Source organism: Arachis hypogaea, chromosome 19, assembly GCF_003086295.3.
Source record: "Arachis hypogaea cultivar Tifrunner chromosome 19, arahy.Tifrunner.gnm2.J5K5, whole genome shotgun sequence".
In the NCBI taxonomy this organism is placed as follows: Eukaryota; Viridiplantae; Streptophyta; class Magnoliopsida; order Fabales; family Fabaceae; genus Arachis; species Arachis hypogaea.
The window spans coordinates 6,232,354-6,257,787 of NC_092054.1; the positions used below are offsets into that span (position 1 = coordinate 6,232,354).

The 25,434-nt window shown below is 31.1% G+C and overlaps 4 protein-coding genes across 5 annotated transcripts; 2 read left to right on the forward strand and 2 right to left on the reverse strand.

The window, feature by feature from the left end:
- Nucleotides 1–4,538: 4,538 nt before the first annotated feature.
- Nucleotides 4,539–9,271, forward strand: LOC112776284 (LRR receptor-like serine/threonine-protein kinase IOS1). The gene is made up of 13 exons (XM_025820381.3): nucleotides 4,539–4,729; nucleotides 4,838–5,378; nucleotides 5,809–6,287; nucleotides 6,420–6,558; nucleotides 6,650–6,721; nucleotides 6,860–6,931; nucleotides 7,019–7,099; nucleotides 7,259–7,440; nucleotides 7,663–7,892; nucleotides 7,981–8,107; nucleotides 8,200–8,268; nucleotides 8,352–8,544; nucleotides 8,678–9,271. The coding sequence occupies exons 1-13, from the start codon at nucleotides 4,645–4,647 to the stop codon at nucleotides 9,084–9,086; spliced, it is 2,679 nt and encodes an 892-aa protein (XP_025676166.1). The 5' UTR covers nucleotides 4,539–4,644; the 3' UTR covers nucleotides 9,087–9,271.
- Nucleotides 9,272–9,556: 285 nt separating this feature from the next.
- Nucleotides 9,557–11,720, reverse strand: LOC112776285 (cytochrome c oxidase-assembly factor COX23, mitochondrial). Its single transcript, XM_025820382.3, has 3 exons — nucleotides 11,475–11,720; nucleotides 10,778–10,854; nucleotides 9,557–9,790 (listed from the first exon to the last, which is right to left on the reverse strand). Exons 1-3 carry the CDS (start codon nucleotides 11,569–11,571, stop codon nucleotides 9,743–9,745), a joined length of 222 nt encoding a protein of 73 aa, XP_025676167.1. The 5' UTR covers nucleotides 11,572–11,720; the 3' UTR covers nucleotides 9,557–9,742.
- Nucleotides 11,721–14,292: 2,572 nt separating this feature from the next.
- On the forward strand, nucleotides 14,293–19,437 carry LOC112780120 (probable LRR receptor-like serine/threonine-protein kinase At1g05700). Of its 2 annotated transcripts, none has more exons than XM_072226855.1 (13): nucleotides 14,293–14,418; nucleotides 14,896–15,436; nucleotides 15,893–16,371; nucleotides 16,632–16,770; nucleotides 16,878–16,949; nucleotides 17,064–17,135; nucleotides 17,222–17,302; nucleotides 17,461–17,657; nucleotides 17,798–18,027; nucleotides 18,117–18,243; nucleotides 18,352–18,420; nucleotides 18,502–18,691; nucleotides 18,786–19,437. In XM_072226855.1, exons 1-13 carry the CDS (start codon nucleotides 14,331–14,333, stop codon nucleotides 19,213–19,215), a joined length of 2,715 nt encoding a protein of 904 aa, XP_072082956.1. In that variant the 5' UTR covers nucleotides 14,293–14,330; the 3' UTR covers nucleotides 19,216–19,437. The 2 variants fall into 2 exon arrangements, with proteins under 2 accessions (XP_072082956.1, XP_025680246.1); XM_025824461.3 differs by having other exon boundaries at nucleotides 17,801–18,027.
- Nucleotides 19,438–19,823: 386 nt separating this feature from the next.
- On the reverse strand, nucleotides 19,824–25,014 carry LOC112775720 (vacuolar protein sorting-associated protein 26A). Its single transcript, XM_025819552.2, has 12 exons — nucleotides 24,730–25,014; nucleotides 24,434–24,472; nucleotides 24,207–24,281; nucleotides 23,873–23,947; nucleotides 23,659–23,731; nucleotides 23,384–23,428; nucleotides 23,149–23,260; nucleotides 22,950–23,016; nucleotides 22,563–22,607; nucleotides 22,222–22,277; nucleotides 21,638–21,813; nucleotides 19,824–20,587 (listed from the first exon to the last, which is right to left on the reverse strand). Exons 2-12 carry the CDS (start codon nucleotides 24,434–24,436, stop codon nucleotides 20,409–20,411), a joined length of 906 nt encoding a protein of 301 aa, XP_025675337.1. The 5' UTR covers nucleotides 24,437–24,472; nucleotides 24,730–25,014; the 3' UTR covers nucleotides 19,824–20,408.
- Between the last annotated feature and the right edge of the window lie 420 nt (nucleotides 25,015–25,434).

A 25,434-nucleotide genomic window follows, 5' to 3' on the forward strand; every position in this document is an offset into this window, starting at 1 on the left:
AAAAGGATAGGTAGACAATGAAAATATTAAACAATGTGAACAATGGATATGTTGAATGTTTAATTCAATAGATATGCAGATAATTATGTTCATTATTTTTAATTGGATGGTTATTTGTTTTGATTCGATTTACTCATGCACAATTAATAATGGCTAGATGTTCAATAAGTGTGCATATGGTTATCCTAATGTTAAGGTTTAGGAAATAATTTGGGAGTGGAGTATTTTTTTACTTTATTGGGTCAATTCTAAAGCCTATTGTTCACATTGTTTACAAAAGTCATTGTCTATCTTACAAAACCGATCAAGTTATTACACTAAAACCTTGACAAAAAAAACAACAAAAAAATCAATCCTGCACCTGATAAATTATCATCAACATAAAATCAAGTCATTCCACTCTCATCACAAAATAATAATAATAATAATTTCTTTGTCAAATTTTAGTTCTTAACTAATTAATAACTATCTATGCATGATGAAATTTTAAATTTAGGATTGAAATATCTGCATGATAAATTTGCATGTGAGCATGGAGAAGAACAAAAACAGAGAAGTCAAGAAAGAATTGAGAATTGAACTTGTATAACGATGAGACTCAAAGAATACAAAGCTATAATCTGCTATTTATACAAATACTATTTTTAACAGAATGCTATAGCTGCTCTAACTAAGTATACAGCTCAGCATGTGCAATCAAACCTACTACTAACAACTTTCTAGGCACAGGATTCGGTGGTTAGTGGTCCAAGTAGAAAACATGTTTTTGGAGTTTTTTTATCAATTATTACGTAGTCCTTGAATTAATTTTAATTACAAATTAACTCCATATATTTTATTTAATTATAAAAATAATTTTTTATTTTATAAATTATTATTTTATCAATTATCTATTATATTTATTAACAATCAAATACAAAAATAACAACCAATTATATCCTCCATTCATCCTAATAATTCCAATTGATTAAAAAATTAACTTTGATCTCGTTACGTTCGTCCATGGCTTCCAAATCGTGTTTCCTTGAAATTCAATCGATTGGTTTTTCAAAACAATCGATTGAATGATAACTCAATCGAATGGTTTACACTATATCACAAAACAATCAATTGAAAGTTGTAAGGTAGAATGGTAAAAAGCTTAAACCAATCGATTGTTTATACTTTCCAATCGAATGAATGCCTCAAAACAATCGATTGTTGTTGTTACTCAATCGATTGGAAAGTGATGACATTGAAGTTTTAGCCAAATTCAATCGATTGGAAGGTGATGAAGTTGAATGTTTTGCCAATTTCAATCGATTGGTAATGGTACCCATCTACTCAATCAATTGTTTTTTATTATACCAATAAGCTATTGAACCAACTTGGTTAAACTTGGTTACCAAAATAATTTCGTCATGTAGTATCACGGATTTAATTAATACTAGTAGAAATACATTTCCTTCGTCCAAACTATGTTAATACATTGATATTGGTGCAAGATAATAAGATCCTGATCATGGTGATTGAAAAAAAAAATTGGATTAATGAGGATTTGTACAACCTATTTGTGATTTATAAAAGTAGAATAGAATAAATTGTGCAAAATCCCACGGAATTATGAAAAATGAGAACATTACCAATTGATTGAGTAGATGGATATTCCATTACCAATCGATTGAAATTGGCAAAACATTCAACTTCATCACCTTCCAATCGATTGGATTACATTACCAATCGATTGAATTTGGCTAAAACTTCAATGTCATCACTTTCCAATCGATTGTATTTGGCAAATCCATGTTGTTTTCGTGAATTCAATCAATTGAGTAACAACAACAATCGATTGTTTTGATGCATTCATTTGATTGGAAAGTATAAACAATCGATTGGTTTAAGATTTTTACCATTCTACCTTACAACTTTCAATCGATTGTTTTGTGATATAGTGTAAACCAATCGATTGAATTTCAAGGAAACACGATTTGGAAGCCATGGACGAACGTAACGAGATCAAAGTTAATTTTTTAATCAATTGGAATTATTAGGATGAATGGAGGATATAATTGGTTATTATTTTTGTATTTGATTGTTATATAATAGATAATTGATAAAATAATAATTTATAAAATAAAAAACTATTTTTATAATTAAATAAAATATATGGGGTTGATTTGTAATTAAAATTAGTTCAAGGACTACGTAGCAATTGATAAAAAAACTCCAAAAACATGTTTTCTACTTGAACCACTAAGTGATCCAAAGGTTCCTGGATTACCGAATTCTGAGCCAACTTTCTATACAAAGAGAAATAATAGCTTATATTAACAAATTCTAACTAATAGAATAAATATCAAGTAACACTACACAATGACTGTAAGCAACCTATATCTACACAAATATTTTATTAAACTAAAGCTTCGATTTTGGATTGTCCAAATGCTTTGCGGTTGATGGCCATACGCATGTTTCCACAATTGTAGCTGAAACTCCAGATTACTTAAATCCTTAGTATCTTTAATTTCAATTATATGATTAATATTATCCACAGAAAAGTGGTGTGTATAGTTTTAGAGCAGTTCTTTTATAAAGATAATCACGGGTTAACCAGTGATTCATATAAGTTAGCGGGTTAACTCGATGGTGGCTGAAGAGAATATAACAAAAGCTGTTGACTCAAGGTTACAAAGATTTTGACAGCAACTCTGCATGGATATGTTATCATATAGCATAGCTTTTGTATCGGCTAAGCTCACGAGTTGGAGTGAGATTTTACTACTTTTTTTTTTTTTAAGTTTCACTCATTAAGTCTATGCAAAATATGGCATATATTAGTAAATACCTTAATCTCCTGTATATAGTATTTTATGGAGGTGCATTTAGTTTATAAATTGATCAAGTTGTGCACAAATTGTATAAGTGTGTACTAAAGTCTTTTTTTTACATTTATCTTTATCAAGTTGTATAACAAGTTGAAAAATATCAACTTATATAACAACTCATTCTTTGACTGAGTCAAAGATTGCAACTTTTGACTAGAACTTTGACCATACAAGTTAGACAACTTGCAAGTAGTTTTATGAGTCTTCTAACTTGATATGAACCATTTGCATCATACTTGATTCTAGACCAAACTTAAGTTCTATAATGTTCTTTAATTTTCTTGAAACTTCATTATGCTCTACTTATATCACTTGTAACTTTTAGCCATTTTTGTTGACTTCAAACCAAAAGAAGATTCTTCTTTTCACAGAATAGCGGTTGAAATAGCAATAGCCTCTCAGTCTGCTATTTGTGTGCAAAGACCATACATGAGTGATATAGTGATAAAATAAAATAATTTGGGAATTACGTTGCATTTTAAGTTCAACTTGTTGTAATAAGGTTTTCTTATTCTATCTAGCTAGCAAGCAACATACTTATCTTATGTATTAAAAGTATAGATCAATGATTTTTTTTTGTTCAATTTATCCATGTTACTCACCTTTCTCTCAGATACCACCACCACCAACATCCCATGTTCATCAACATAACAATTAAGCACAGCCAAAAAATATAGCCTTCACCCTCGTAAATATTTAAACAAACATCTCTTCTAACTTACTAATAAATATTACAATGTCGCTAACTTATTAGTTAGTAAGGAGATCTAAATTTGTTAGTTGTTACCCATATAGACATTTAAAAACTTTAATATAGTATATGAGTTTATTTTCTTATTTAAAAATAAATGTAGAATGTCAACTTCATGAAGCATTATGTATTATTTTTTAAAAATATGCCGAATTGAGAGTTGACAATCACTTCTAGACTCATGTCATTTGGACTTTTTTGTCTTAAAAATAAAGACGAAATATGTCATACAATAATAAGGTAGGTTGACTTTTTGAGGTAAATTGAATTATAAATTTATTTATAATAACTAATAAGGATGATTTTAAATAGTTGTAAGTATCAATTAAGTTGTCTTATTTTTGTATAAACATATAAATTTATTACTATGCAACTTAATTAAATGGTGAGAAACAATATTATGAAGCCGTTGAGCCATTGTTTAATGATTAGTCTTTTGTATATATTTAATTTGAGTTTGAATTTTTATATTTTTATACTCCTTTGCTAAAAATGGAATATACATATTGCAACCGACCATGTGTTAGTAGTGTAAAGTTTTTATGAAATTATAATTCATCAAAATTATTTCTTTTTTTAAAAAGACATTCATGCTTGTCAGGGATATAAAATGAGCTTTAACCAAATTAAATTTTCAACGATTAAAAAAGCCCCAAAAAAATAATAATATTGAAGTTTCAATTTCAAAGGGCATTTCAATAGGACAAAAGATAGAGAATGATACTCTCATTATCATTTGTTGATTTTCCACCCCGTTTACTTTGACTCAAATATATAATTCTATAACACATATTTCACTAGTTAGTGCCTACATATATTATTAATTAATTATATCTCCTAAAGTCTAAGCACAATTTTTAAAAAAGAAAAAAAAAATGCCCTTCAATGTTTTATGCTCTGGCAATTCTATTAAACATTAAAAATTGTCAAATCCAACTGGAAAATTGACTATTTTCCGTCTAAAATCTAAATCATTATGTGACACACTTGTATTTGGCACTGAAAGCAAAAAATTGGATACAACAAACAATGATGAGAAAATCATTGCATTCTCTTTTTCTATTGCTCAGGACTCTTACTATTGTTGTCATGGTTCAAGCCCAGGATCAATCAGGTTTGTATTAAGAAAAATCTAAACAGTTGCTTTCAACTATAAAACCATGTACTATAATCTTAAAATTTAGCTAAATTCTTTGTTTATTTTCTTTCTCCTTTTTCTTAGGATTTATTAGCCTTGATTGTGGACTACCAGAAAAATCAAGTTACACTGAGGACACCACAGGCATAAATTACATTTCAGATGCTAACTTCATTGAAACTGGTGTAAGCAAGAGTGTATCACCAGAAGACAAGGCCACTCATCAAAAGCAACTAGGTTATTTGAGAAGCTTTCCCAACGGTGCAAGAAACTGTTACAAAATAAATGTTGCAAGTGCCACTAAATATTTAATCAGAGCTAACTTTTTGTATGGAAACTATGATGGTCTAAATGAGTTACCACAATTTGATCTTCATCTTGGAGCTAATTTTTGGGAAACAGTTAAACTCACCAATTCATCATGGGGCTACACCACTGAGATCATTCACACTCCATCATTGGATTATGTTCATATCTGTTTGGTTAACACAGAGAAAGGGACTCCATTCATTTCAGCTATAGAATTAAGGATGTTGGATAATAAGACTTATGATGCTCAATCATCTGGATCATTGGCACGTTTCCTAAGACTAGATTTAGGTTCCATTACCAACTTAACATACAGGTGAGTATTTCCATAAGATTTAGATAAACTCATTTACACTATGTGCAAATTTTGTGTTCCAATTTCCAACTATAGAGTAAACTATCAATTAAGTCTCAGACACTGAATCTATAGAAACAGATAAAAATAAAAAAGTTGTGTCTCTATTCTTATCATCATTGTTTCAGTTCTTCAAAGAAAGAAAATTAAGCAAAATTTGTCCAAAATAGAGACATTTTTTTCCTACTTCTATATCTATTTTATTCTTCGTACAAATTTGCATCTTATAATATTTCTGTATTTCCAATGCCATCTTGAATCCTTCTTTATCTCTTTCTAGTACCTCAGGCTTATTTACTTCTTTCAGGAGCTAAATTAGCGATTTATGGTTTACATCCAAAATCCAAATATATCCAACACTAAGTAAAATGAAATTGTGGTATACATGCAGGTACAAAGATGATGTTTATGACAGGCTTTGGGATCCTGTTAACCTAAAACAGTGGAAACAACTGAGTAGCACACTTAGCAATGATGAACTATCACAGAATCATTATAAACCACCAGCAGTTGTGATGAGCACTGCTGCTACACCAGCAAATTCTAGTGCTTCTCTTGATCTAATGTGGGAACCAAATAATGTGGATGAGCAATACTATGTGTACATGCACTTTAATGAAGTTCAAAAGCTAGCAGCAAATCAAACAAGATCATTCAATGTCACCATGAATGGCAAGTTCTGGTTTGGACCTCTTGTACCTTCATACCAAAGCACAACTACCATATATAGTCCTTCAGCTGTAACTGGAGCAACAAATTATACTGTTTCACTTTTTCGGACAGAAAAGTCTTCACTTCCTCCCATTGTCAATGCTATTGAGATTTATGTGGTAAAAGATTTCTCACAATTAGAGACTCACCAAGATGATGGTACCTTCCTTTACCAAACATATTTTTTTTTCCTTTTCATTTTCATAGTTAAATTGCTTTGGACATTCCAATAGTTTCATTGTAACATTTGGTTGAAATTGTTGTGAACTATTTCCAATCATCAACTACTAGTTGCTGCTATTACAAACATCAAGGATTCATATAATGTTGCTAGAAATTGGCAAGGAGATCCATGTGCCCCAATAGCATATATGTGGGAAGGTCTAAATTGTAGTTTTGAAGGCAAAAGTTCTCCAAGAATCACATCTTTGTAAGTGAATGAACTAGAAATTAGATCATGCTTTTATTCATTAATTAACACTAATCATAAACTCTTAAACTGGTTTTTGAAATGCAACCAGGGATTTATCTTCTAGTGAATTGACAGGGCAGATATCATCCTACATATCCAAGCTCATTATGTTACAATACTTGTGAGTATCTCATCTAATATGGTTTACAAATGGTGGAACCAAATTATTCCATTTATATTTTTCGCTTTCAATTTTTGTTTTAAAATTTTTTGATATCCCGAATTGTAATAATAAATGCATTTGAATTACATGTTTCAGAGATTTATCAAATAATAGCTTAAGTGGATCGATACCTTATTTTCTGACACAGCTACAGTCACTGAAATTTTTGTAAGTTACTCCCTTGTTTGGCTGATAAGTATAATTTCCTTGGTTATAAAAGAGAAAAGCATGTCATATATGTATCTTCTTTAACAGAAACTTGGAGAATAACAATTTTACTGGTTTAGTTCCCAGTGAACTCCTTGATAGATCAAAGAAAGGTTCACTATCATTGAGGTATGCATGCCTACTTAATAGCAATTAGTCCAAAGTTCACAGTTTCTTAAGGCTGAATATGATTGTCATCTTAGTATTCTTTATTATATCATCATATAATATGACTACTAATTACAGAAATTCTTAATTGTTGATCTGACATCATCTGAATTATGCTAGTGTGGGGCAAAATCCAAACCTATGTACTTCTGCATCATCATGCAACCAACACATCGAAACAATCAAGAAGAAGAAAAACAATGTAGCTATTCCTGTAGTAGCATCAGTTGTTGGGGTTTTGGTGCTTCTAATAATTTCTGCAGCAGCTATAATCTTTTCAGTTAAGAAAAGAAAGCCACAAGGTAACTAATGCTAACCATCATTTTAGCTCACAACAAAAACATAGAGACACTTTGGCAGGTACAAAGTTTTTTTTTCTAAGGGACAAACACAAAAACAAGCAAAATGTCTCTGATACACTCTTTTTCTCAGTATCTTCGTATTTTCTGTCTTTAGTCATAAATGTTTCTAGCTTTATTGTTAATTTGTTAGCAACTGAAATATATTTCCCCCCTTAAAATTAGCTGCTGTGAACATTCATGTGAAGCCCAAATATCCAAATGAGCCACCAATAAAAGCCAAGCAACAACAATATTCATTTAATGAACTTGTTAATATCACCAACAACTTTGAAAGGTTGCTTGGTGAAGGTGGATTTGGTAAAGTTTACTATGGAATTATTGATGACACTGAAGTAGCTGTCAAGATTCTGTCTGCAACATCAGAACATGTATATCAGCAATTTCTAGCAGAGGCAAGTGTTGTCATAATCTGCAAAAATGTTTCTAATCTTGAGCAACATTTTAAGCCATTATGACCAATATGTGGCTTTTGAATTCTAGGTTAAACATATGATGAAAGTACACCACAAAAATCTTACTTCCCTTATTGGATATTGCAATGAAGAGAAAAATAAAGCTCTCATCTATGAATACATGGCAAATGGAGACTTGGATGAACATCTCTTAGGTATATTAACTACTTTGTTTTCTTTCTTTTTCTTTGTCATAAACTAACTCATGCAAATAGCATTCAAAATATTAAAATTTTGAAAATTATAGGGAAGAAAAGCAACACAAAGTTCTTAACTTGGGAAGATAGACTTCGAATAGCTGTGGATGCAGCCCAAGGTTAGTTAAGACAAGTAAATATGTGAATTTCTTCATCAAATTGGAATTCTTCTCATCTAGTCATGTGAAAAATCTTATGCTAGGACTGGAATATCTGCATCATGGTTGTAAGCCGTTAATAATTCACAGAGATGTGAAATGCGCAAATATTTTGTTAACTGAAAACTTCCAAGCCAAATTGGCTGATTTTGGCCTATCCAGAAGCTTTCTTGCTGACGGTGACACGCATATCTCCACTGCCATTGTTGCCGGAACTCTTGGTTACTTAGATCCTCAGTAAGTTATTCGATTCAAGTGTCAATTTTCGTTAGTAAACCATCCAACACATTACTAAGACAGCCAAGTTTGAGTTTGTATTCATCCAAAATAATTCTGAGAAGATACTAACCAAATTGTCAATGACCTGTAGGTGTACCATGTTAAACAGGTTCACAGAGAAAAGTGATGTTTACAGTTTCGGAGTAGTTCTTTTGAAGATAATCACAGGTCAACCGGCAATATCAAAAACCAAAGATAAAGTTCATATAAGTCACCGTGTTGATTCCTTACTTTCTAAAGGGGATATAGAAGGTATTGTTGACTCAGAATTACAAGGAGATTTTGATAGTAGTTCTGTCTGGAAAGCTGTTGAAATAGCAATGGCTTCTGTGTCATATAGCCCTGACAAAAGGCCATACATGAGTGATGTATTGGTTGTGTTAAAGGAATGTTTGGCAATAGAGTTGGCTCGGAAACAATCCAACATTGACACAGAAAACACTGATTTAATTGAGTTCACCTATAATCTGACTTCTGAAACTGGCCCTTTAGTGAGGTAGTGCCTTTGTGAAAGTTGTGTGTTTCCTGTGTTTTATTATGTCACGTTGTACTAAGCGATTATTATGGTCATAAATCATTCAACTAAATTGCTATATTTTTTTTCTTCGAATGTACATTGTATGCACTATGCAGCCAAGATTTACATATATAGTTCTCAGATATCAATACGCATTTGACTTAACAAGCTCTGACTCCCTCAATGATCTACAATTCAAAGGAAAGGTCCCAAAAACAAAAAAACAGAACACCATCTTCTTCACAACCTCTACAGTCAATATAAAATGTGTTTAGTCTTTAAAGGTTTCTTCAATGCCTTAGTTGATGTTCATTTTATTTTGGTCAATCAATTTATAGCTGTCTTAAAAACTTAAGGCATAAAAACTGCAATATAACTAGTACAAAATAATAATAAAAGAAAAGTCACATTAACATGGGGGAGAATAACAACAACCAGAAACATAAAGGAATATATAATAAATGGTCTCAGATTAACTAAATAAGAAATTTATTTAAACCTAAAAATGTGCCGGAAATACCAATATACAAATTTATTGAAACAGCTTTCTTGTCATAGCTTCATAAGAGATGAACCAGCAATCTAGTAACTCTTTACTTCATTTCCTATGATACAAAAAAAAAAGTCCAGGAGAAAACTTCACGAGAAGAAGGATCGGTTTTTGTTACGTTCCAATCGAGCTTCCCTCTGTTAAAATTAAGAAGGAATTAACCACCAGCCTTAGTAGCAACAGGATGCACCCAAACCATATTTAACAATCAAAACATTTTATAAAGCAAAACAAAGCAATGGTATCAAAATAAGAAATATATTTACAAGTAAATCATATTAACCTCCCTTGGTTAAGTGATAATACTACTCACAGAAAACCTTATTTTGTTATAGTTATGGCCTATGGGGAGGTTCAAGTCATGTTTACTCAAAGAAGAAGATTGACTGATCAAGTTGGCGAAACCCCTCCCTCCTGTGCACCGCTCAAGGGTTTTAATCAAACTGACCACAACTTTACCAAAGAAGTGATGAACATGTGATGAAACAGTTACTCTCAAATGGCTGTTCGTTGTGGAGCTTAATCAAACAATCACAACAACAAAGTTATACCAGCTGGAATGTTTCTGAGTTCTGACAAGATGACATTGATGATCAATTGAGTGAAAGTCATTGATCTCAATGACATGCTTTGGAGAGAAATGGAGCGAGATGACGGTGAAATTGGATAAGATATATCATTGCAAGCACTAAAAAGACACTAAGTGGACTTTAAAATGGATGCAATCAGAACATCATGATACACCGTCCGAACCCTAACAATACTTAAGAAAAAAATTTCTGCTCCTTGTGATCTAAATCAATGCCTTTTAGAAATTACTAGCACTATGCATAAAGACGTAAGCACTGGTTGAATAGCACAATTAACCACGGGAGCATGTTTGAAACACTATCACAATCAATTACTACCACCACTTAATCATAACAAACAAACCCTAACTTGTACTCTTACATGATGTACCTAATTAAAATAATCGCATGTAAAAGTGGTAGTATAAAAATAATGACTCATCAAAATGTTAAATGTGAAATGTGAAAATGTAAAACAATAATGTTAAATGCTAAATGTGAAATGTGAAATGTAAAAGAATGAAAAGCAATACACAGTACTGAAAATTAATGTACCTCCTTTTTCTTGCACTCCTTGTAAACATCAAAATGTTCTTGACATTTACTCTTATTAGAACTAAACTCTTCTAGACCTGATGAACAAGAGTACAACAGCATCAAACAACTCTCAGTTTAAGGATCACAATATAACTAAAGCTCAATAAAACATGAGGTGCAGTTAAATCGTTTTTTCACATTATTTTTCTTTGTTTTATTCTTCATTGCTAATGCAAACTAACCAAATGTTCATACCCAGAATCTTGTTTTCCTTCCTTCCACTTTTGACCCTATTTGTCCATTTTTCTTTTCTTCAGTTTCTTCTTAACCTAACCTAATCTCCCAAATGAAGTCACTTTATTTTCTCTACTCCCTATCTGATATTTCTTCTAAGTGATCTTCATTCTTATCTAGGTCAGCATTGAAGAACAATTCCATCTACTGTGTGAGAAGGAACTCAAATTTTTCATGAAAACAGATTTAGCTCACTATCTTTCTCACGGTTATTAATTCCTGAAACTAGAAAGTTAGGGTTCATAGTGTTCTTCAATCTTCATTTCAAATCATATACTAAAAAAGAGAAACTTGGATTTAAAATTTAAAGGCTTATTATTATAGGGTATAGTATACTCAAATTCGATGAAAAAAATGAGGGCAGAGAAAATTAATTCAATAAATTAAGGAAAAAAAAAAAAGGAGGTATGCGAGTAGTTACATTTGAGAGAAGCAGTATATTGAGGAAAACATGGAGAATCAGAGATTCTTGCAGCACTTGCATACGGAGGAGTTGAACCTTTCGAATTCGAAGCCATCGCCGAAGGAAAAGAGTGAGAGACTGATGCGTCGTCGTTTCGTGGTTGCTGACACGGCAGGAGAACCTTGCTGCTGCTACAAATCTACGCGATATTTTTCGGAAATTAGAAAAATTATTCTTTTTTATCTCCTATTGTACAATAAAATTTAAGAATTTAACTGTATACGTATTTAATATATGTGATTTTTTATATTTTTTTGTTGAATATAAAATATTATATTTAAATTAAATTCTAAAAATTAATTATAGTATTATTTTTATTCTCATGATACTATAAATTTTGAAAAATATTTATAAAGTCCTAGAATATATTTAATATATGTTTTAAAAATTTATTTTCAACCAAACTTTAACAATATATTGAAGTAATTAAATCTATAATTAGTTGTGTTATAAATAAAATTTAATTTTAATGTATTGATAATGTTAAAAAAATTTATACATATATTCAATTATGTATTACCATATCAGTAAAAATAATTATTTTTAACAATTAATTCGTAAATGATCATATGAGAAGAATATAATTGAATGATAATATAAAATAATTTATAATATACATATATTAAAATTAAATACTTATAAATATACAAACGGAAAAATAATTTAATTTCTAATTTCAAAAAATATTAAAACAATTATCATACACTCAAATAGAGGCTAATTTTTTTTTTAAATGGATAAACATGATGAATTATCTAATGATATAAATAAATTGTGTTTTTTTTAAGGTAGAGATTAAGAAATGTAAGGATCAGATTTTACTATGAGAATTTTTGAGTATACAAATTTTATTTTGAATTTCTGATTTTTAAAAAATAAAAAATTCATAAATACACTTTAACTCTCCTCCGATCCCTTCATTCTATCACACTTGTTTTTTTTCTCTTCAAAATTCACTTTTTCTCTCAACTCTTTTCAACCATATTCTGATTAGTTATCCCTTTATGCATTATTTTATTTTCAATTATAATTGTTTGAAGTAGCATAATATCTATTTGTTAGGATAATTTTATATGTGTATATTAGTTTTTTTAATTTATGTAATTTTAGAAATATGAATTGTTATGCAAGACATTTTAAGTTAGTTGAAATTAAATATTTTAAGTAGGTTAAATTAGAAAATCATAAAGTATATTATTATTTGAATCGAACTTAATATTCCTTTTTTTAATCGATTACACAATATGGATTACTATTTGAATTATTAAGATTTTCTAGTTATTCAATTTATTCACCACAATTAAATATTGTGATCAAATTTTATTTTATCTTTTAATTATTACTATTTATTGATTTAAATTTGCCATAATGTGGTCCGAATAAAAGTCAAATAATAAATAGTATAACATTATATAAAAAAAAAAAAAACAACTTATTTTTAAATTTATTATTTAAAAAATCATCTAAATGCAAGAGTATGATTTAATGATTATATTAAAAAGTGACAGATAAATTGGTATATGTTGTTGAAATCCTGGATCATAAGGAAGAAATTGTTGTTCACTAACAATATTGTAATTTGTAAATAATGTTAACCTACAAGCAACAATAATCTTAATAAATATATAGAAGCATGCTTGTACTTTGAATTGGTCTCGGTATGAAATATGATATATGAAATATGAAAACTAGTATAAGATTAACGCGGAAAGAATTCTTTTATTTGTAGAATTATTAATCATAAAAAAAATCTGTTATTTGTATTCAAGAATCTATGACTATGACTTTATTTTGGCCTTCTTATGTCAGAAAATAGCTGGAAATTCCCAAATCGTCATTGAAAAAAGAAAAAAATTCCCTCAACGACGGCCTCGATTTTAATTGAAAATGAAGCATCTTTAACATAATATTAATGTTGTAAGTGTGAAGAGTAATGTGTAAAATTAGTCTCACATTAGAGAAAATAAGAATAGTGAAAAATTTATAAGATAAACGATTCGTTAATTTACTATTTTATAGTCGAGAGTTCCTCATCATGACTCAACAAATTAGTCGGTCTGGTTTAAAGAGTACTATTCAAGATGAAGTATCGAAAGTCTTCCCAATAAAAGTAGTTCGAAGAGTTTATAAGATGAAAGACTCGTTAACTTAAGGTTTTGAGTTAGATGTGGTGGTCGAGAACTAATATATACATGTGTTCAAATTTTGTGTGATGATACATATTACATAGTAGGTTTAATTAATTTATGAACATAGAAACATACATATCTCTTAAATCTTTTAAAATCAACCAAATATAATACTATTAGAAAAACAAGTTGCTAATTAATTTATGAACTTTTGTCATCAATATACTATATTACTATATCGACATTCCTTTGCACTTGTTAACCAAACATTTTTTTTCTTTTTCAACATTTTCCAATATCAAAGAGTATTATTTTCAATACATAAGTAAAATACAAAGAAAAAATATGCTCCCATACTTGTTGCTTTTCTAAGAGAGTATGCATGCTCATTTTGTCAACCCCGTTGACTTTGACTCAAGTGTAAATAAACCATCACCACTTAGCACCTTCCCATAACACTTCAAATTTTATTTTGAAAGAAAAAAAAAATTGTATGTTCATGCTCTGCCAGCTCCACAAAAGAATGTCTCTTAATAAAACAATAATTTCTCTAAAACCTAGCATGTATATTTGACTAATTTGCCTAATTAATTAAAACAATGAATGCGACTTTAGCAGTATAAATCATTGCATGAAACTAATATATTGGTCACCCTAAGCAAAGTAGGATACACATCAAACAATAATGGTGAGGAGAATTTCACCACGTTCACATATTGTATTGCTTCTTCTTCTTATTATTGTGGCTCTAGTTCAAGCTCAAGATCAATCAGGTTTGGTTATCACTTACCAAAAACTGCAAACAAAAGTTAAAATTAATCTTCATTTTAAAATATCCGTCACTTCGATAATTCAGTACATCATTGAATTTTTTGTCGATGTACCAAATTTTTTAAGTGACAGATATTTCGAAACGAAAAAAAAATATAGCACATCAGCTTTCAATAAGTAATTAACATTAGCTAATTTTTTCTCTTTATTGTAAATTTTTTTTAACTTCTATTTTTGGAGAATTTAAAATTTTAGTCTAAAATTTAGAATTAAAAAGAGTTAGCTAATATGGGTCGAAAAAAATGATTCTCTAGTCAGACTCTTTTTAAAAGGAATGAACATATTAGAGATATAACAATTCGTGTTGTTTCTTCCTTAAGCTTTTAGAATGAGTGGTTTCATGGCATGATATCGGAATTTTATGTCTAAAAGTTCTAGAGTTCGAAGTTCTTAATTCTTTGTTTTTCTCAACATCTCAGGATTCATTAGCATAGATTGTGGTCTACCTCAAAATTCCAGCTACACTGAGAAGCACACAAGCATATTCTACATTTCTGATTCTGGATTCATTGACACTGGTGTAAGCAAGAGTGTATCACCTGAATTCAAGATCAATCTTCAACAACAACTAAGCAATTTGAGAAGCTTTCCAAGTGGAATAAGAAACTGTTACAGAATAAATGTGACAAGTGCTACAAAATACTTAATCAGAGCTAGTTTCTATTATGGAAACTATGATGGGACAAATGTGGCACCAAAATTTGATCTTCATCTTGGTGCTAATTTCATGGACACAGTGAAATTCACCAATGCATCAGTTACCACATTCAGTGAGATCATTTACACTCCATTATTGGACTATATTCATCTTTGTCTAGTTAACACAGGCACAGGCACACCATTCATTTCTGCTATAGAATTGAGGACTTTGAAGAATGATACTTATGTGACTCAATCATGGGAATCGTTGGCGCGCCTCCGGCGATTCGACTTAGGTTCCACCACCAACTTACAATACAGGTCAGTCCGTACGATTATTAGCACAATTACTTGTGTTACAAGGTACATTTGTTAATTGTCAAGATACCAGGTGTTGTTTGATAATTATATTAGGAGAAAAAAATACAAAAAACAGGAATATAAAATTTTTGTTTGGAGAAGAGTATTACATGTATAGAAACAGATAAAATGTTTCTATTCTAAAACAAATTTTGTCTTGTTTTCTTTTTTAAGACACTTATCAAATACAATGACAAGAATTTGTTTACAGAAGATAGATACTGTGTATATTCTAAGACTAAATTGTCCAATTTTTTGTATTCAATTTCTATTTTGTCTTTGTCTTAGTATCTCTATTTTTGTGTCTGTATTCATTGTTGTGAGACATAGTAAACAAACATGGCCAAACATGGCCAATATTCCTATCATGAGAAGCAAAACACAGCCTGAAAAACTGAAAAGAATGGTTGTATGCAGGTACAAGGATGATGTTTATGACAGAATTTGGGCACCACTAGGCTTTGATCTATGGACACAAATAAGCAGCAAACTCACCAATGATGAACTAACTCAGAATCATTACCAACCACCAACAATTGTAATGAGCACAGCCGCCACGCCGGTAAACGCTAGCGCTTCTTTCGATTTCTACTGGGATCCTGATAATGTGGATGAGCAATACTATGTGTTCATGCATTTTAATGAAGTTAAGAAGCTAGCACCAAATGAAACAAGATCATTCAATGTAACACTTAATGGAAAGTATTGGGGTGGACCTCTTGTACCTACATACCAATCAACATCCACCATTTTTAGTCCTTCAGCTTTGGCAGGAGAGTCTAGGTACCTGTTTTCGCTTCTCCGGACAGAGGATTCGGCGCTTCCTCCAATCATCAATGCCATTGAGATTTATACAGTTAAAGATTTCTCAAGACCAGAAACTTCACAAGATGATGGTATTTATGCCTTACTGTTGGTGAAAATTCCCGTGCAGTTATCTTCGTGCGAAATTGATAATTAAGACTAATTAGATGACCATTTAGTCAAACATGTCAAATCATTTAATGATTCTCAACTATTAATTTCACATGAAGACAACTGCACGTGAGTCATCTATAGTGTTATCTAAACATGAGTTTTATTTTCTTAGTGTCATGTTTGTGACTTTGACTTGTTATGGAAATTGGTTTGAGATTATTCTTTTGAACTCTTCTAGTTGATGCTATCACAAACATCAAGAAAGCTTATGGAGTGGCCAGAAATTGGGAAGCTGATCCATGTGGCCCCACAAAATACATTTGGCAAGGTCTAAATTGTAGTTATGATGGCAATGATCCCCCAAGAATCACATCCTTGTAAGTTGATTGTACCAAAATCATGAAGTTTACAGCAACAAAATTTATTATATATTTTCATGAACTCAAACCATCAAGTTTGGTGATATGTTTGGAAATGCAACCAGGGACTTGTCTTCCAGTGGATTGAAAGGACAGATATCATCTTACATCTCCAAGCTCACTATGTTACAATACTTGTGAGTGCCTTAAATGGTGGAAATGAACCAAATCCATTCAACTTGCATTTTTCTCCACTTGAGGATTTAATATTTTAATACCAATAATAATGCATTTGAATTGCACCTTTTCAGGGATTTATCAAACAATAACTTAAGTGGATCAGTACCTGATTTCCTAACACAACTTCAGTCATTGAAAGTATTGTAAGTTAGTTCTTTTATCAGTGCATCAGTGTAATTTTATTGGTTACAAAAGAGAAAAGGTATTATTATTAGTTCTGTTTTATCAGAAACTTGGGAAACAACAATCTCACAGGCTTAGTTCCCAATGGACTCCTTGATAAATCAAAGAAAGGTTCACTATCATTGAGGTATGCATATTGCATATGCTTCCTACTTATTAGAAACCAATAAATTCTTATGAACTTTCAAACTTGATAATCTTATCTTGATTATAACATTAGATTCTCTGAGTGGTGATGTTTTAATTCTTGATCTGGCCTCATTCTTGTTCTTAATAAAATGATAGTGTGGAACACAATCCAAATCTATGTGCATCAACTTCATGCAACCAACAAACAGGTGGTGCAATAAGCAACAAGAAGAAGAAGAATAACAACAATCACATAGTTATTCCCATTGCAGCATCAATTGCTGGGGTTTTGGTGCTTCTAGCAATTGTAGCAACAGCTGTTATCTGTGGACTTAAAAAGAGAAAGCCAAAAGGTAAACAATTTCAACTAACTACACATAGCCTTTTTTATTGTTGTGCCTTTTTATCAACATTTTGAATTTGACAATTGAAACATATTATTTGTGATTCTATTTGAATTTGTAAATAACTGAAACATTTTGCATGAAACTAGCAGCTGTGAACATTGATGAAGAACACAATGCTCCAAATTTTTCACAATTTGGACCCAACCAAAGACAATATACATTCAATGAAATTGTTAAGATCACCAACAACTTCAATAGAATTCTTGGTAGAGGTGGATTTGGTACAGTTTACCATGGACTAATTGGTGATACTCAAGTAGCTGTCAAGATGCTTTCACCATCGGCAGTGCGAGGATATGAACAATTTCTAGCAGAAGTTAGTGGCCAAAACCTGAAAAAAATGATTCTGATCAAACCAAATATTTAGCTATATATCATGACATATAAGTGCCTTTTATATTGCAGGTTAAACTTCTGATGGTAGTACACCATAGAAATCTCACTTCTCTTATTGGTTATTGCAATGATGAAAGCAATATAGGACTCATCTATGAATACATGGCGAATGGAAACTTAGAAGAACATCTTTCAGGTATGTTCAGGAAGATCGAAATTGCTTTGTTCTAAGATTCATTCCATTCCAAGTCTTTACCACGTGTGCCAACTCTCAATCGCCTACTAAAATAATATGATTACACAGGAAAAAAGAACAATGCAAAGTTGTTGACATGGGAAGATAGACTCCGAATATCAGTGGATGCAGCACAAGGTAAAGCAATGAGAACCAACCTTGTAAAGTTTTTATGAGTCTTCATATTTATTTATCTTTGATGAAATGTTATAATATCAGGATTGGAATATCTGCATAGCGGTTGCAAGCCACCTATAATCCATAGAGATGTGAAATGTGCAAACATTTTATTAAATGAAAACTTTGGTGCAAAATTGGCTGATTTTGGACTATCCAAACCTTTTCCCACTGAAGAAGGCACACACATTTCAACTGTTGTTGCTGGAACTCCTGGTTACTTAGATCCTGAGTAAGTGATTGTATGAAATTAAGAATCATTGGAAGACTTTATTGAAAAAAAACTAAAAACTCTACTTACTAAAACCATGTGATCTGCCTTGTAGGTATCGCGATTCAAACAAGTTGGCAGAGAAGAGTGATGTTTACAGCTTTGGAGTAGTTCTTTTGAAGATGATCACAGGTCAAGCAGCCTATGTGAAAATGCAGGACGACGACAACAAGCCTCACATAAGTTATTGGGTTAGTTCCATGCTTTCCAATGGAGACATAAAGAGCATTGTTGACTCAAAGTTACAAGAAGATTTTGACAGTGGCTCTGTGTGGAAAGCTGTTGAAACAGCAATGGCTTGTGTGGCATCTAGTTCTAACAAGAGGCCTCACATGAGTGATGTTGTGACTGAGCTAAAGGAGTGTTTGGCTGCAGAATTAGCACGCAAAAGAACTGATCATGCCACTGAACAAAGTGATTCACTTGAGAGTGACTTGGCTTCCATAAGTGTCACTACAACTGAATTTGAACCCATAGCTAGGTAGTTCCTTCAAGATGCCATCAATGGGGTGTTCCCATTTCTGTTTTCATTTCAATCTTGCTTTTTTCTTCTTCTTTTTTTAAGGCTATGGGATAAGCAACTGTGAATTTGATTATTATATGCTTTGATGCAATTTTTTCCCCATGTATTTGACATTTGCTTTTGTACAATTCTAAAGTATAAGAAAATAAATAAAGGAGGGTTAACTTCAATTCAGATTGTTCTTATAAAAGGTCTTATTGAACGGAACCAGAACCACAAAACATGTCTTTGTATAATGTATAGAAATTACTCTCTCATTCTTAAATAAACGGCGTTCTTAAAAGTTTATTTTACCATAAATAACTATCCACTTTAACAAATCAATGTAACATTATTATTCGGTTTTAGTTATACCTCTAAATTAATCAATGAATGAGAATAAACTAAAAAATAATATTGTAACTAACTTTTTAATTTTTATAACTCAACAATTTTAATATTCTTAATTGAAGAGAAATTTTAGAAGTGAACAATAAAGGCAGAGTACAGTAATAGAGAATTGTATTTTTATTTTTTTTTTTTTCTAAACCGTTCTTGGTAAATAGAGTTCAAACTTGAAAAACAAATAAATAAATGAAATACTGATTCAATAGCCAATAACCAAAATGGTGTATCAAATGCAGTGTTACTTACAGATACATCATGTCCAACATCATAGAAACGAAGATGTCAATGCATAACTCAACAGAATCCACATCATATTCCGAATAATCATTTATCACCCCAAATTAATTTTTAAAAATGACAATGGAAGAAGGGTAAGACGTGCCTATGTTCAGCCAATAGAGCAATCCTATAACAGAAAAACCAAAGATACCACACTAAATATTCAGTAATAATAACTTCAGTCACCACACTCTCCATAGATATCACCAATCCCACAACAGAGAACAGATGCTTCCTTCAAAGGGTATGTCTAAAATATCTAAAAACTGTGTAAGACAAGAAAGAGAGATCAGCCAATGTACACAATTGCAAGCTTTGAATTTTCAAGCATTGATCCTTTTTGCTAGAATCCCAATCCACATTTTACACCCTAGAAAGATAAATGATTCACATGACTGATTCCCATATTTCCAAGTTTCGTCAATGTTCACCGCAAGCTTGTTTATTCCTAATACAGACCTAATCCTCATTCCCTGTATTGATAATTGATTATGAAGATTCTTGCAGCCTATACATGGTGATTTCCTGCTGCTTAAAGTATCGTCTATCCTCTTCATCAACCAACACAAGATTTAAGAAGTACTTGACACTGAATTTGTTATTGATGTTCCTATGTGTTGGTGTGAGCTCATAAGGACTGAGGAACAATCTGATTGGGATGGATTCACCTGTGAAATTAACCACACATCAATCAACGCATTTACGGCATATATGAAGTAGCTTCCGCTGAGATGTCCATTATAACTTTAGTGTTACTCTTCAGTAGTTTTCATTGTGAAATTGTAATTTATATTCAGATTGATGCATGAATTATCCTTGAACAATAGATGTAATGTGCATATGCTATTGTGAGAACAACTAATTAATTATACCAAGAGGTGAAATGTATTCTATGAAGATGAAATCAGCTATTTGAATAAACATTTTTTACTTCAGAAATTGGTTTTGCTAATTGCTTGAGATTTGAGCAGTAAACATTATATAATCTTGGTTGTTTTCTTATATCTAATTCAATGTACTCTTCAACTTTTGCTGGACATCAAAGTATGAAACCATTAAGAACACAATATTTTCTGGCCTAACAATAATTATTGTCCCATGTCATAATAGATTTTTAAAAGTCTTAGTTGGCTACCAAGGCCTAAACAATTATCCTTCTTGTAATATTTATGTTAGCTCTATAAACATGCGCTTGTTTTATGTAGTTGAATTTGCACGGCGGGCAAATTGCAAAGGAATGTGTAACATGAGATGTTGCTAACTTATTCCTTTTTATTTGCTAACTTATCAAGATTTTATTGCAACATGTGATGTTGCTAACTTATTCTACAAGCATTATTCCATGATGAGTAAAAGTCTTGAATTCGTAATGTAATTCATTCCGTTAAAATTCACTTTCATTTTACTTGATTCAGTAATACTTCTAATTAAGAGTGATGTATCGATTTTATCCCCAACGTTTTCGTCCTATTTAAGTCCTAACGTTTCAAAATCATCTCAATGTTATCTTACTGTCAACTCTGTTAACAGATCACTAACGACAGGACAACATTGAGACGATTTTAAAACGTTAAAGACTTAAATATGACGATTTAAATGTTATGGACAACTTTAGAACTTACCCCAAACGTTAAGGACAAAACCAATACTTTACTCAAATAAAATATTATTTTGGAAATATGGGGAAAAGGGGTTTTTCTCCAAAATGAAGAACCTACCTCTGACAGGCGCACCATCCATCAACTCAAATTTAGCCAATGTTTCTGTCTCAACATGGGTATTGGTTCCAGATCCTGTTGATTCTCTACGCCTAATCTCAAGATCCATGTTTTTTATCTTGATTCTGACAAGTAGAAAGTAAATCTTACCAATAATGACATCTTTTAGATGATACCTGAAAAGTTGAAATTTCAATTAGCCTCTGCTATTTTTCTACTCTTTCAACTGTCAACTAAAAATTTGGTAGATGAGAGAAAATCATTCTTATATATATATATATATATTTCTAACACTTGAAACACTTAAGTGTAAAGTATTTTTTCCATCTTGACCAATTATTATTACACACATTTAATAAATAAAGGTATTAAAAATCATTTCGGATCATTTGTCATAATTAACAGGAAACATATAAGTTGTTACAGCTAACAAGGTATAACAATAAATAAATTTCATATTCCAAGCTGCACACAGAAACTTAATGGGAGTTGACTTGGTACATAATTAAAGGAAATAACATGATATATAAAAGAGAAAATATATGCAACTCCAGTCATATGGTCTATCAACGTGTTCAACTTACTTGCTCTTGTTGTATTCGAATTCAATGTGTAGACAATCTTCAATTCCAACTTCCATCTGTATGAGCCATAACATTATGCTAATATAACGAATTAATGTCCGATAAGGAAGATGTTAGATAATCATAAGGCAATAGATGCATGTGCCTATAGGCCTATAGGGACTATATCAATGAGTAAATGAAAGGAAATGGTTTACAACACAACTGCATTTTACTATCGTACGGGTTCATTATAGTTTTAATTGATGGTCAAAAAGAGCATGACCCACTATCACAATTACATGATGCCAAACTTCGTGCTAGTAACCATTGAAATTCAATTGTTGTGTTATTGAACTCACCTTGATGCTATTATTAATTGTTGGAGGCGGACTGTAGTTGCGAACCTGAACAATGAAAGTAAAAATAAGTACAAAAATTGTTGGAATAGGATGGTAAAAAAATACATTGACTTATTCAACATATACAGACAACACACTCTTTTGGGTGTGGAGCAAGTGTATTCATATATAAGTATAGGCATATCAAAATATCAGCCGGAAAATACTATAGTTGTGATATGATCATATATACACACTTTTTTTTTTAAACATATGTGGGGACTGTTTAAGCATATGTAGAAGTATACTTTACATCTACATCCAACACATAGAACGATACGACAAAATAACATTGATGTCAATATATCAGTAAACAAATCAAATCTATTTTACTAATAGAGAACATACCACAAAATCCTGGTACTCTATTATGCTTCCTGCATAACCACGATTAACGGTCACTTTCAAGACATACCTGGAAATTAAAAATGCATTAAAACATTACATAATATCATATTCAAGATCCTACAACCTATTATTTGCAGAGCAAGTATTCCTGATCGATGAGCAACAAAAACCAAATGCATATAACTTAGAAAAATCATACCTAAGCCTCACATTGACTCCATTGTATGTTTCATATGGCATTTCAACAGTAGAAAACTCAAAAGGATATGTTTTCCTTTCATATATTTCTCCAGGAACATCCAGTTCTCTTACTGCAAAGGATAACAACATGAAAAGCTATCATTTATCAACAGTACAAAAGTAATTAACTTGAGCATTAAAACAATGATTTAGAATATGTCATTATAGAATGAAAGAGACAGATAATCAATTACCAAGGGAAGTAAAGTCATAAAAGTTTCCTCTGTCGAAATACATCTCTACATAGTGAAACAAAAAGAAAAGGAACTTTGAATTAGTAATAAAGTCACATTCCTTTGAAGGATTGACAAGGTAAATCATTCTAAGTAATTGCAGCAATATTATATGAAGTATGACATTAAATAGTGATATTAGACAAAAACAAAAGATTTTCAAAGGATCCACCATTTAGACTTTACACACTCAGAATGACACATCAAACAATTATAATAATTAGTCAAGTATGAACCTATTTGTCCAAGGAGTTCAACTTTTACACCATTGTGATCAATCTTCTTCCCTTGCATTGGTTCTATTGTAACCTAAACATGGCAACAAATAGTTAAACAGTCCATACTGCAGGGTTAACAGGACAAGATATCAACAAATATTCAACAATAACATCATGGGATTAACATAAACTCAACATTATATAATATTACAGATATTAACAAATATAATACCTTCCCAACAATGTTTTCTTGACTTTGGAAAAGTGGGACTGTAACTGTTTGTCCATTCTCTTTTTTAAATGGAACCTAAAAGCCACAATTATAAACACATAAAAAGTCACTAATATGAGCCTCTGAAAGCCGCTTTATTGAAAGGTCATTAAACATTAATAGTGAAGTATTTGTGAAGCACTGCAGCATAGCTTCAAACCAAATTACAATTGCACTCCCTGAACTTATACTAGGCATCAAGCTCAGCCCTTTTGTAACGACATTACAGATATCAATTAATTTGATGTAAATCACTACTATGCTTCATATCATATTAGTTAAGAAAGTGGCTCACCTGCTTCCGGTTTTTCCCATCGTTAAATGTGATCAAAACATTACAAGCTGGCTTGAAAGCTCCAAGAAGGTAATTCTGTTTGTTTTAATTCCCCAAAATGGTAATCAATGAGAGAGGCCACAACAAACACCACAATTAAACGAATCAAGGTTAAAATAGAATGAATAACAAAAGAGACACAATCATTCAACCAAAATATGAACAGTAACAAAGTAAATAATACTCACCATTCTGTTCACAGTTCAATCTTTTCACTACCTCAGCACCTGTGGAACACAATCTTGCATTAGAAATTTTCACCATTACAAGATCAATGGCACGCAGACACAAACAAGAAATTTTCCTAATCAAATTTTTCACCTCAACATGACAAATTAAAATCACTCAATGACCAAGTCTGTATCCCAAATCATGCTCAAAAATCCAAAATTTCTATACAACCATATCTCATGTTATCAACCCTAAAACCTAAATCCAATCAAAATTCGAGTGATAATGGAAGGGATCAATGAAAACACCGTACCGTATATCGAGATCACGTCTATGAGTTTCGATTTGGCGGGTTAAGGATCGGAAATGATGGAGAGATCTGAAGTGTTCGATGCAATGAAAAAGCGATCGAAGAAAATAGCATTATTCGAAGGTGGTGATAGGCATTGAGCGATGATGATTAATTGGTGAGAAGGAAGAATTTGAAAAAGAATCTGCAACGCAGTGAGCCCTAACACGATGCAGGAAGAAGAAGTCACACTTGCGTTTGCGTTTTCTTCTGTACTGTGTTTCCAAGGTTTAAACGCATCGTCGTTTTACTCTTTTGGTTCATTTATTTAAGTATTTAATTTAACTCTCTTTTTTTTTTTTTAACCCTTAGTTTCATGCTCTTCTAACTAGTAAAAAGAACCAATATGAAATTATCCACCCAATTTCATGAAAAAATAGGAGTAATTTTTTTCCTTAAATGCTCAATTTAAGGGTTTAATCTTTATCTACTATAAATTATAAACCTTGTTTGCACTAATTTCACATAGTTATAGGTAAAAATTAAAAATATAATACTTCTGTTTGTCAAATTTTAAACTTGAGTACAAAATCTGTATCAATAATAATTAAATGTCAATAATAATATGATAAAAGATATTGCTAACCTTTTTTAAACATATTGCTAACCTTTTTGCTTCATTTTAAACATATTGCTAACTGTTAAAACATTTTGATTATTTTATTTTAA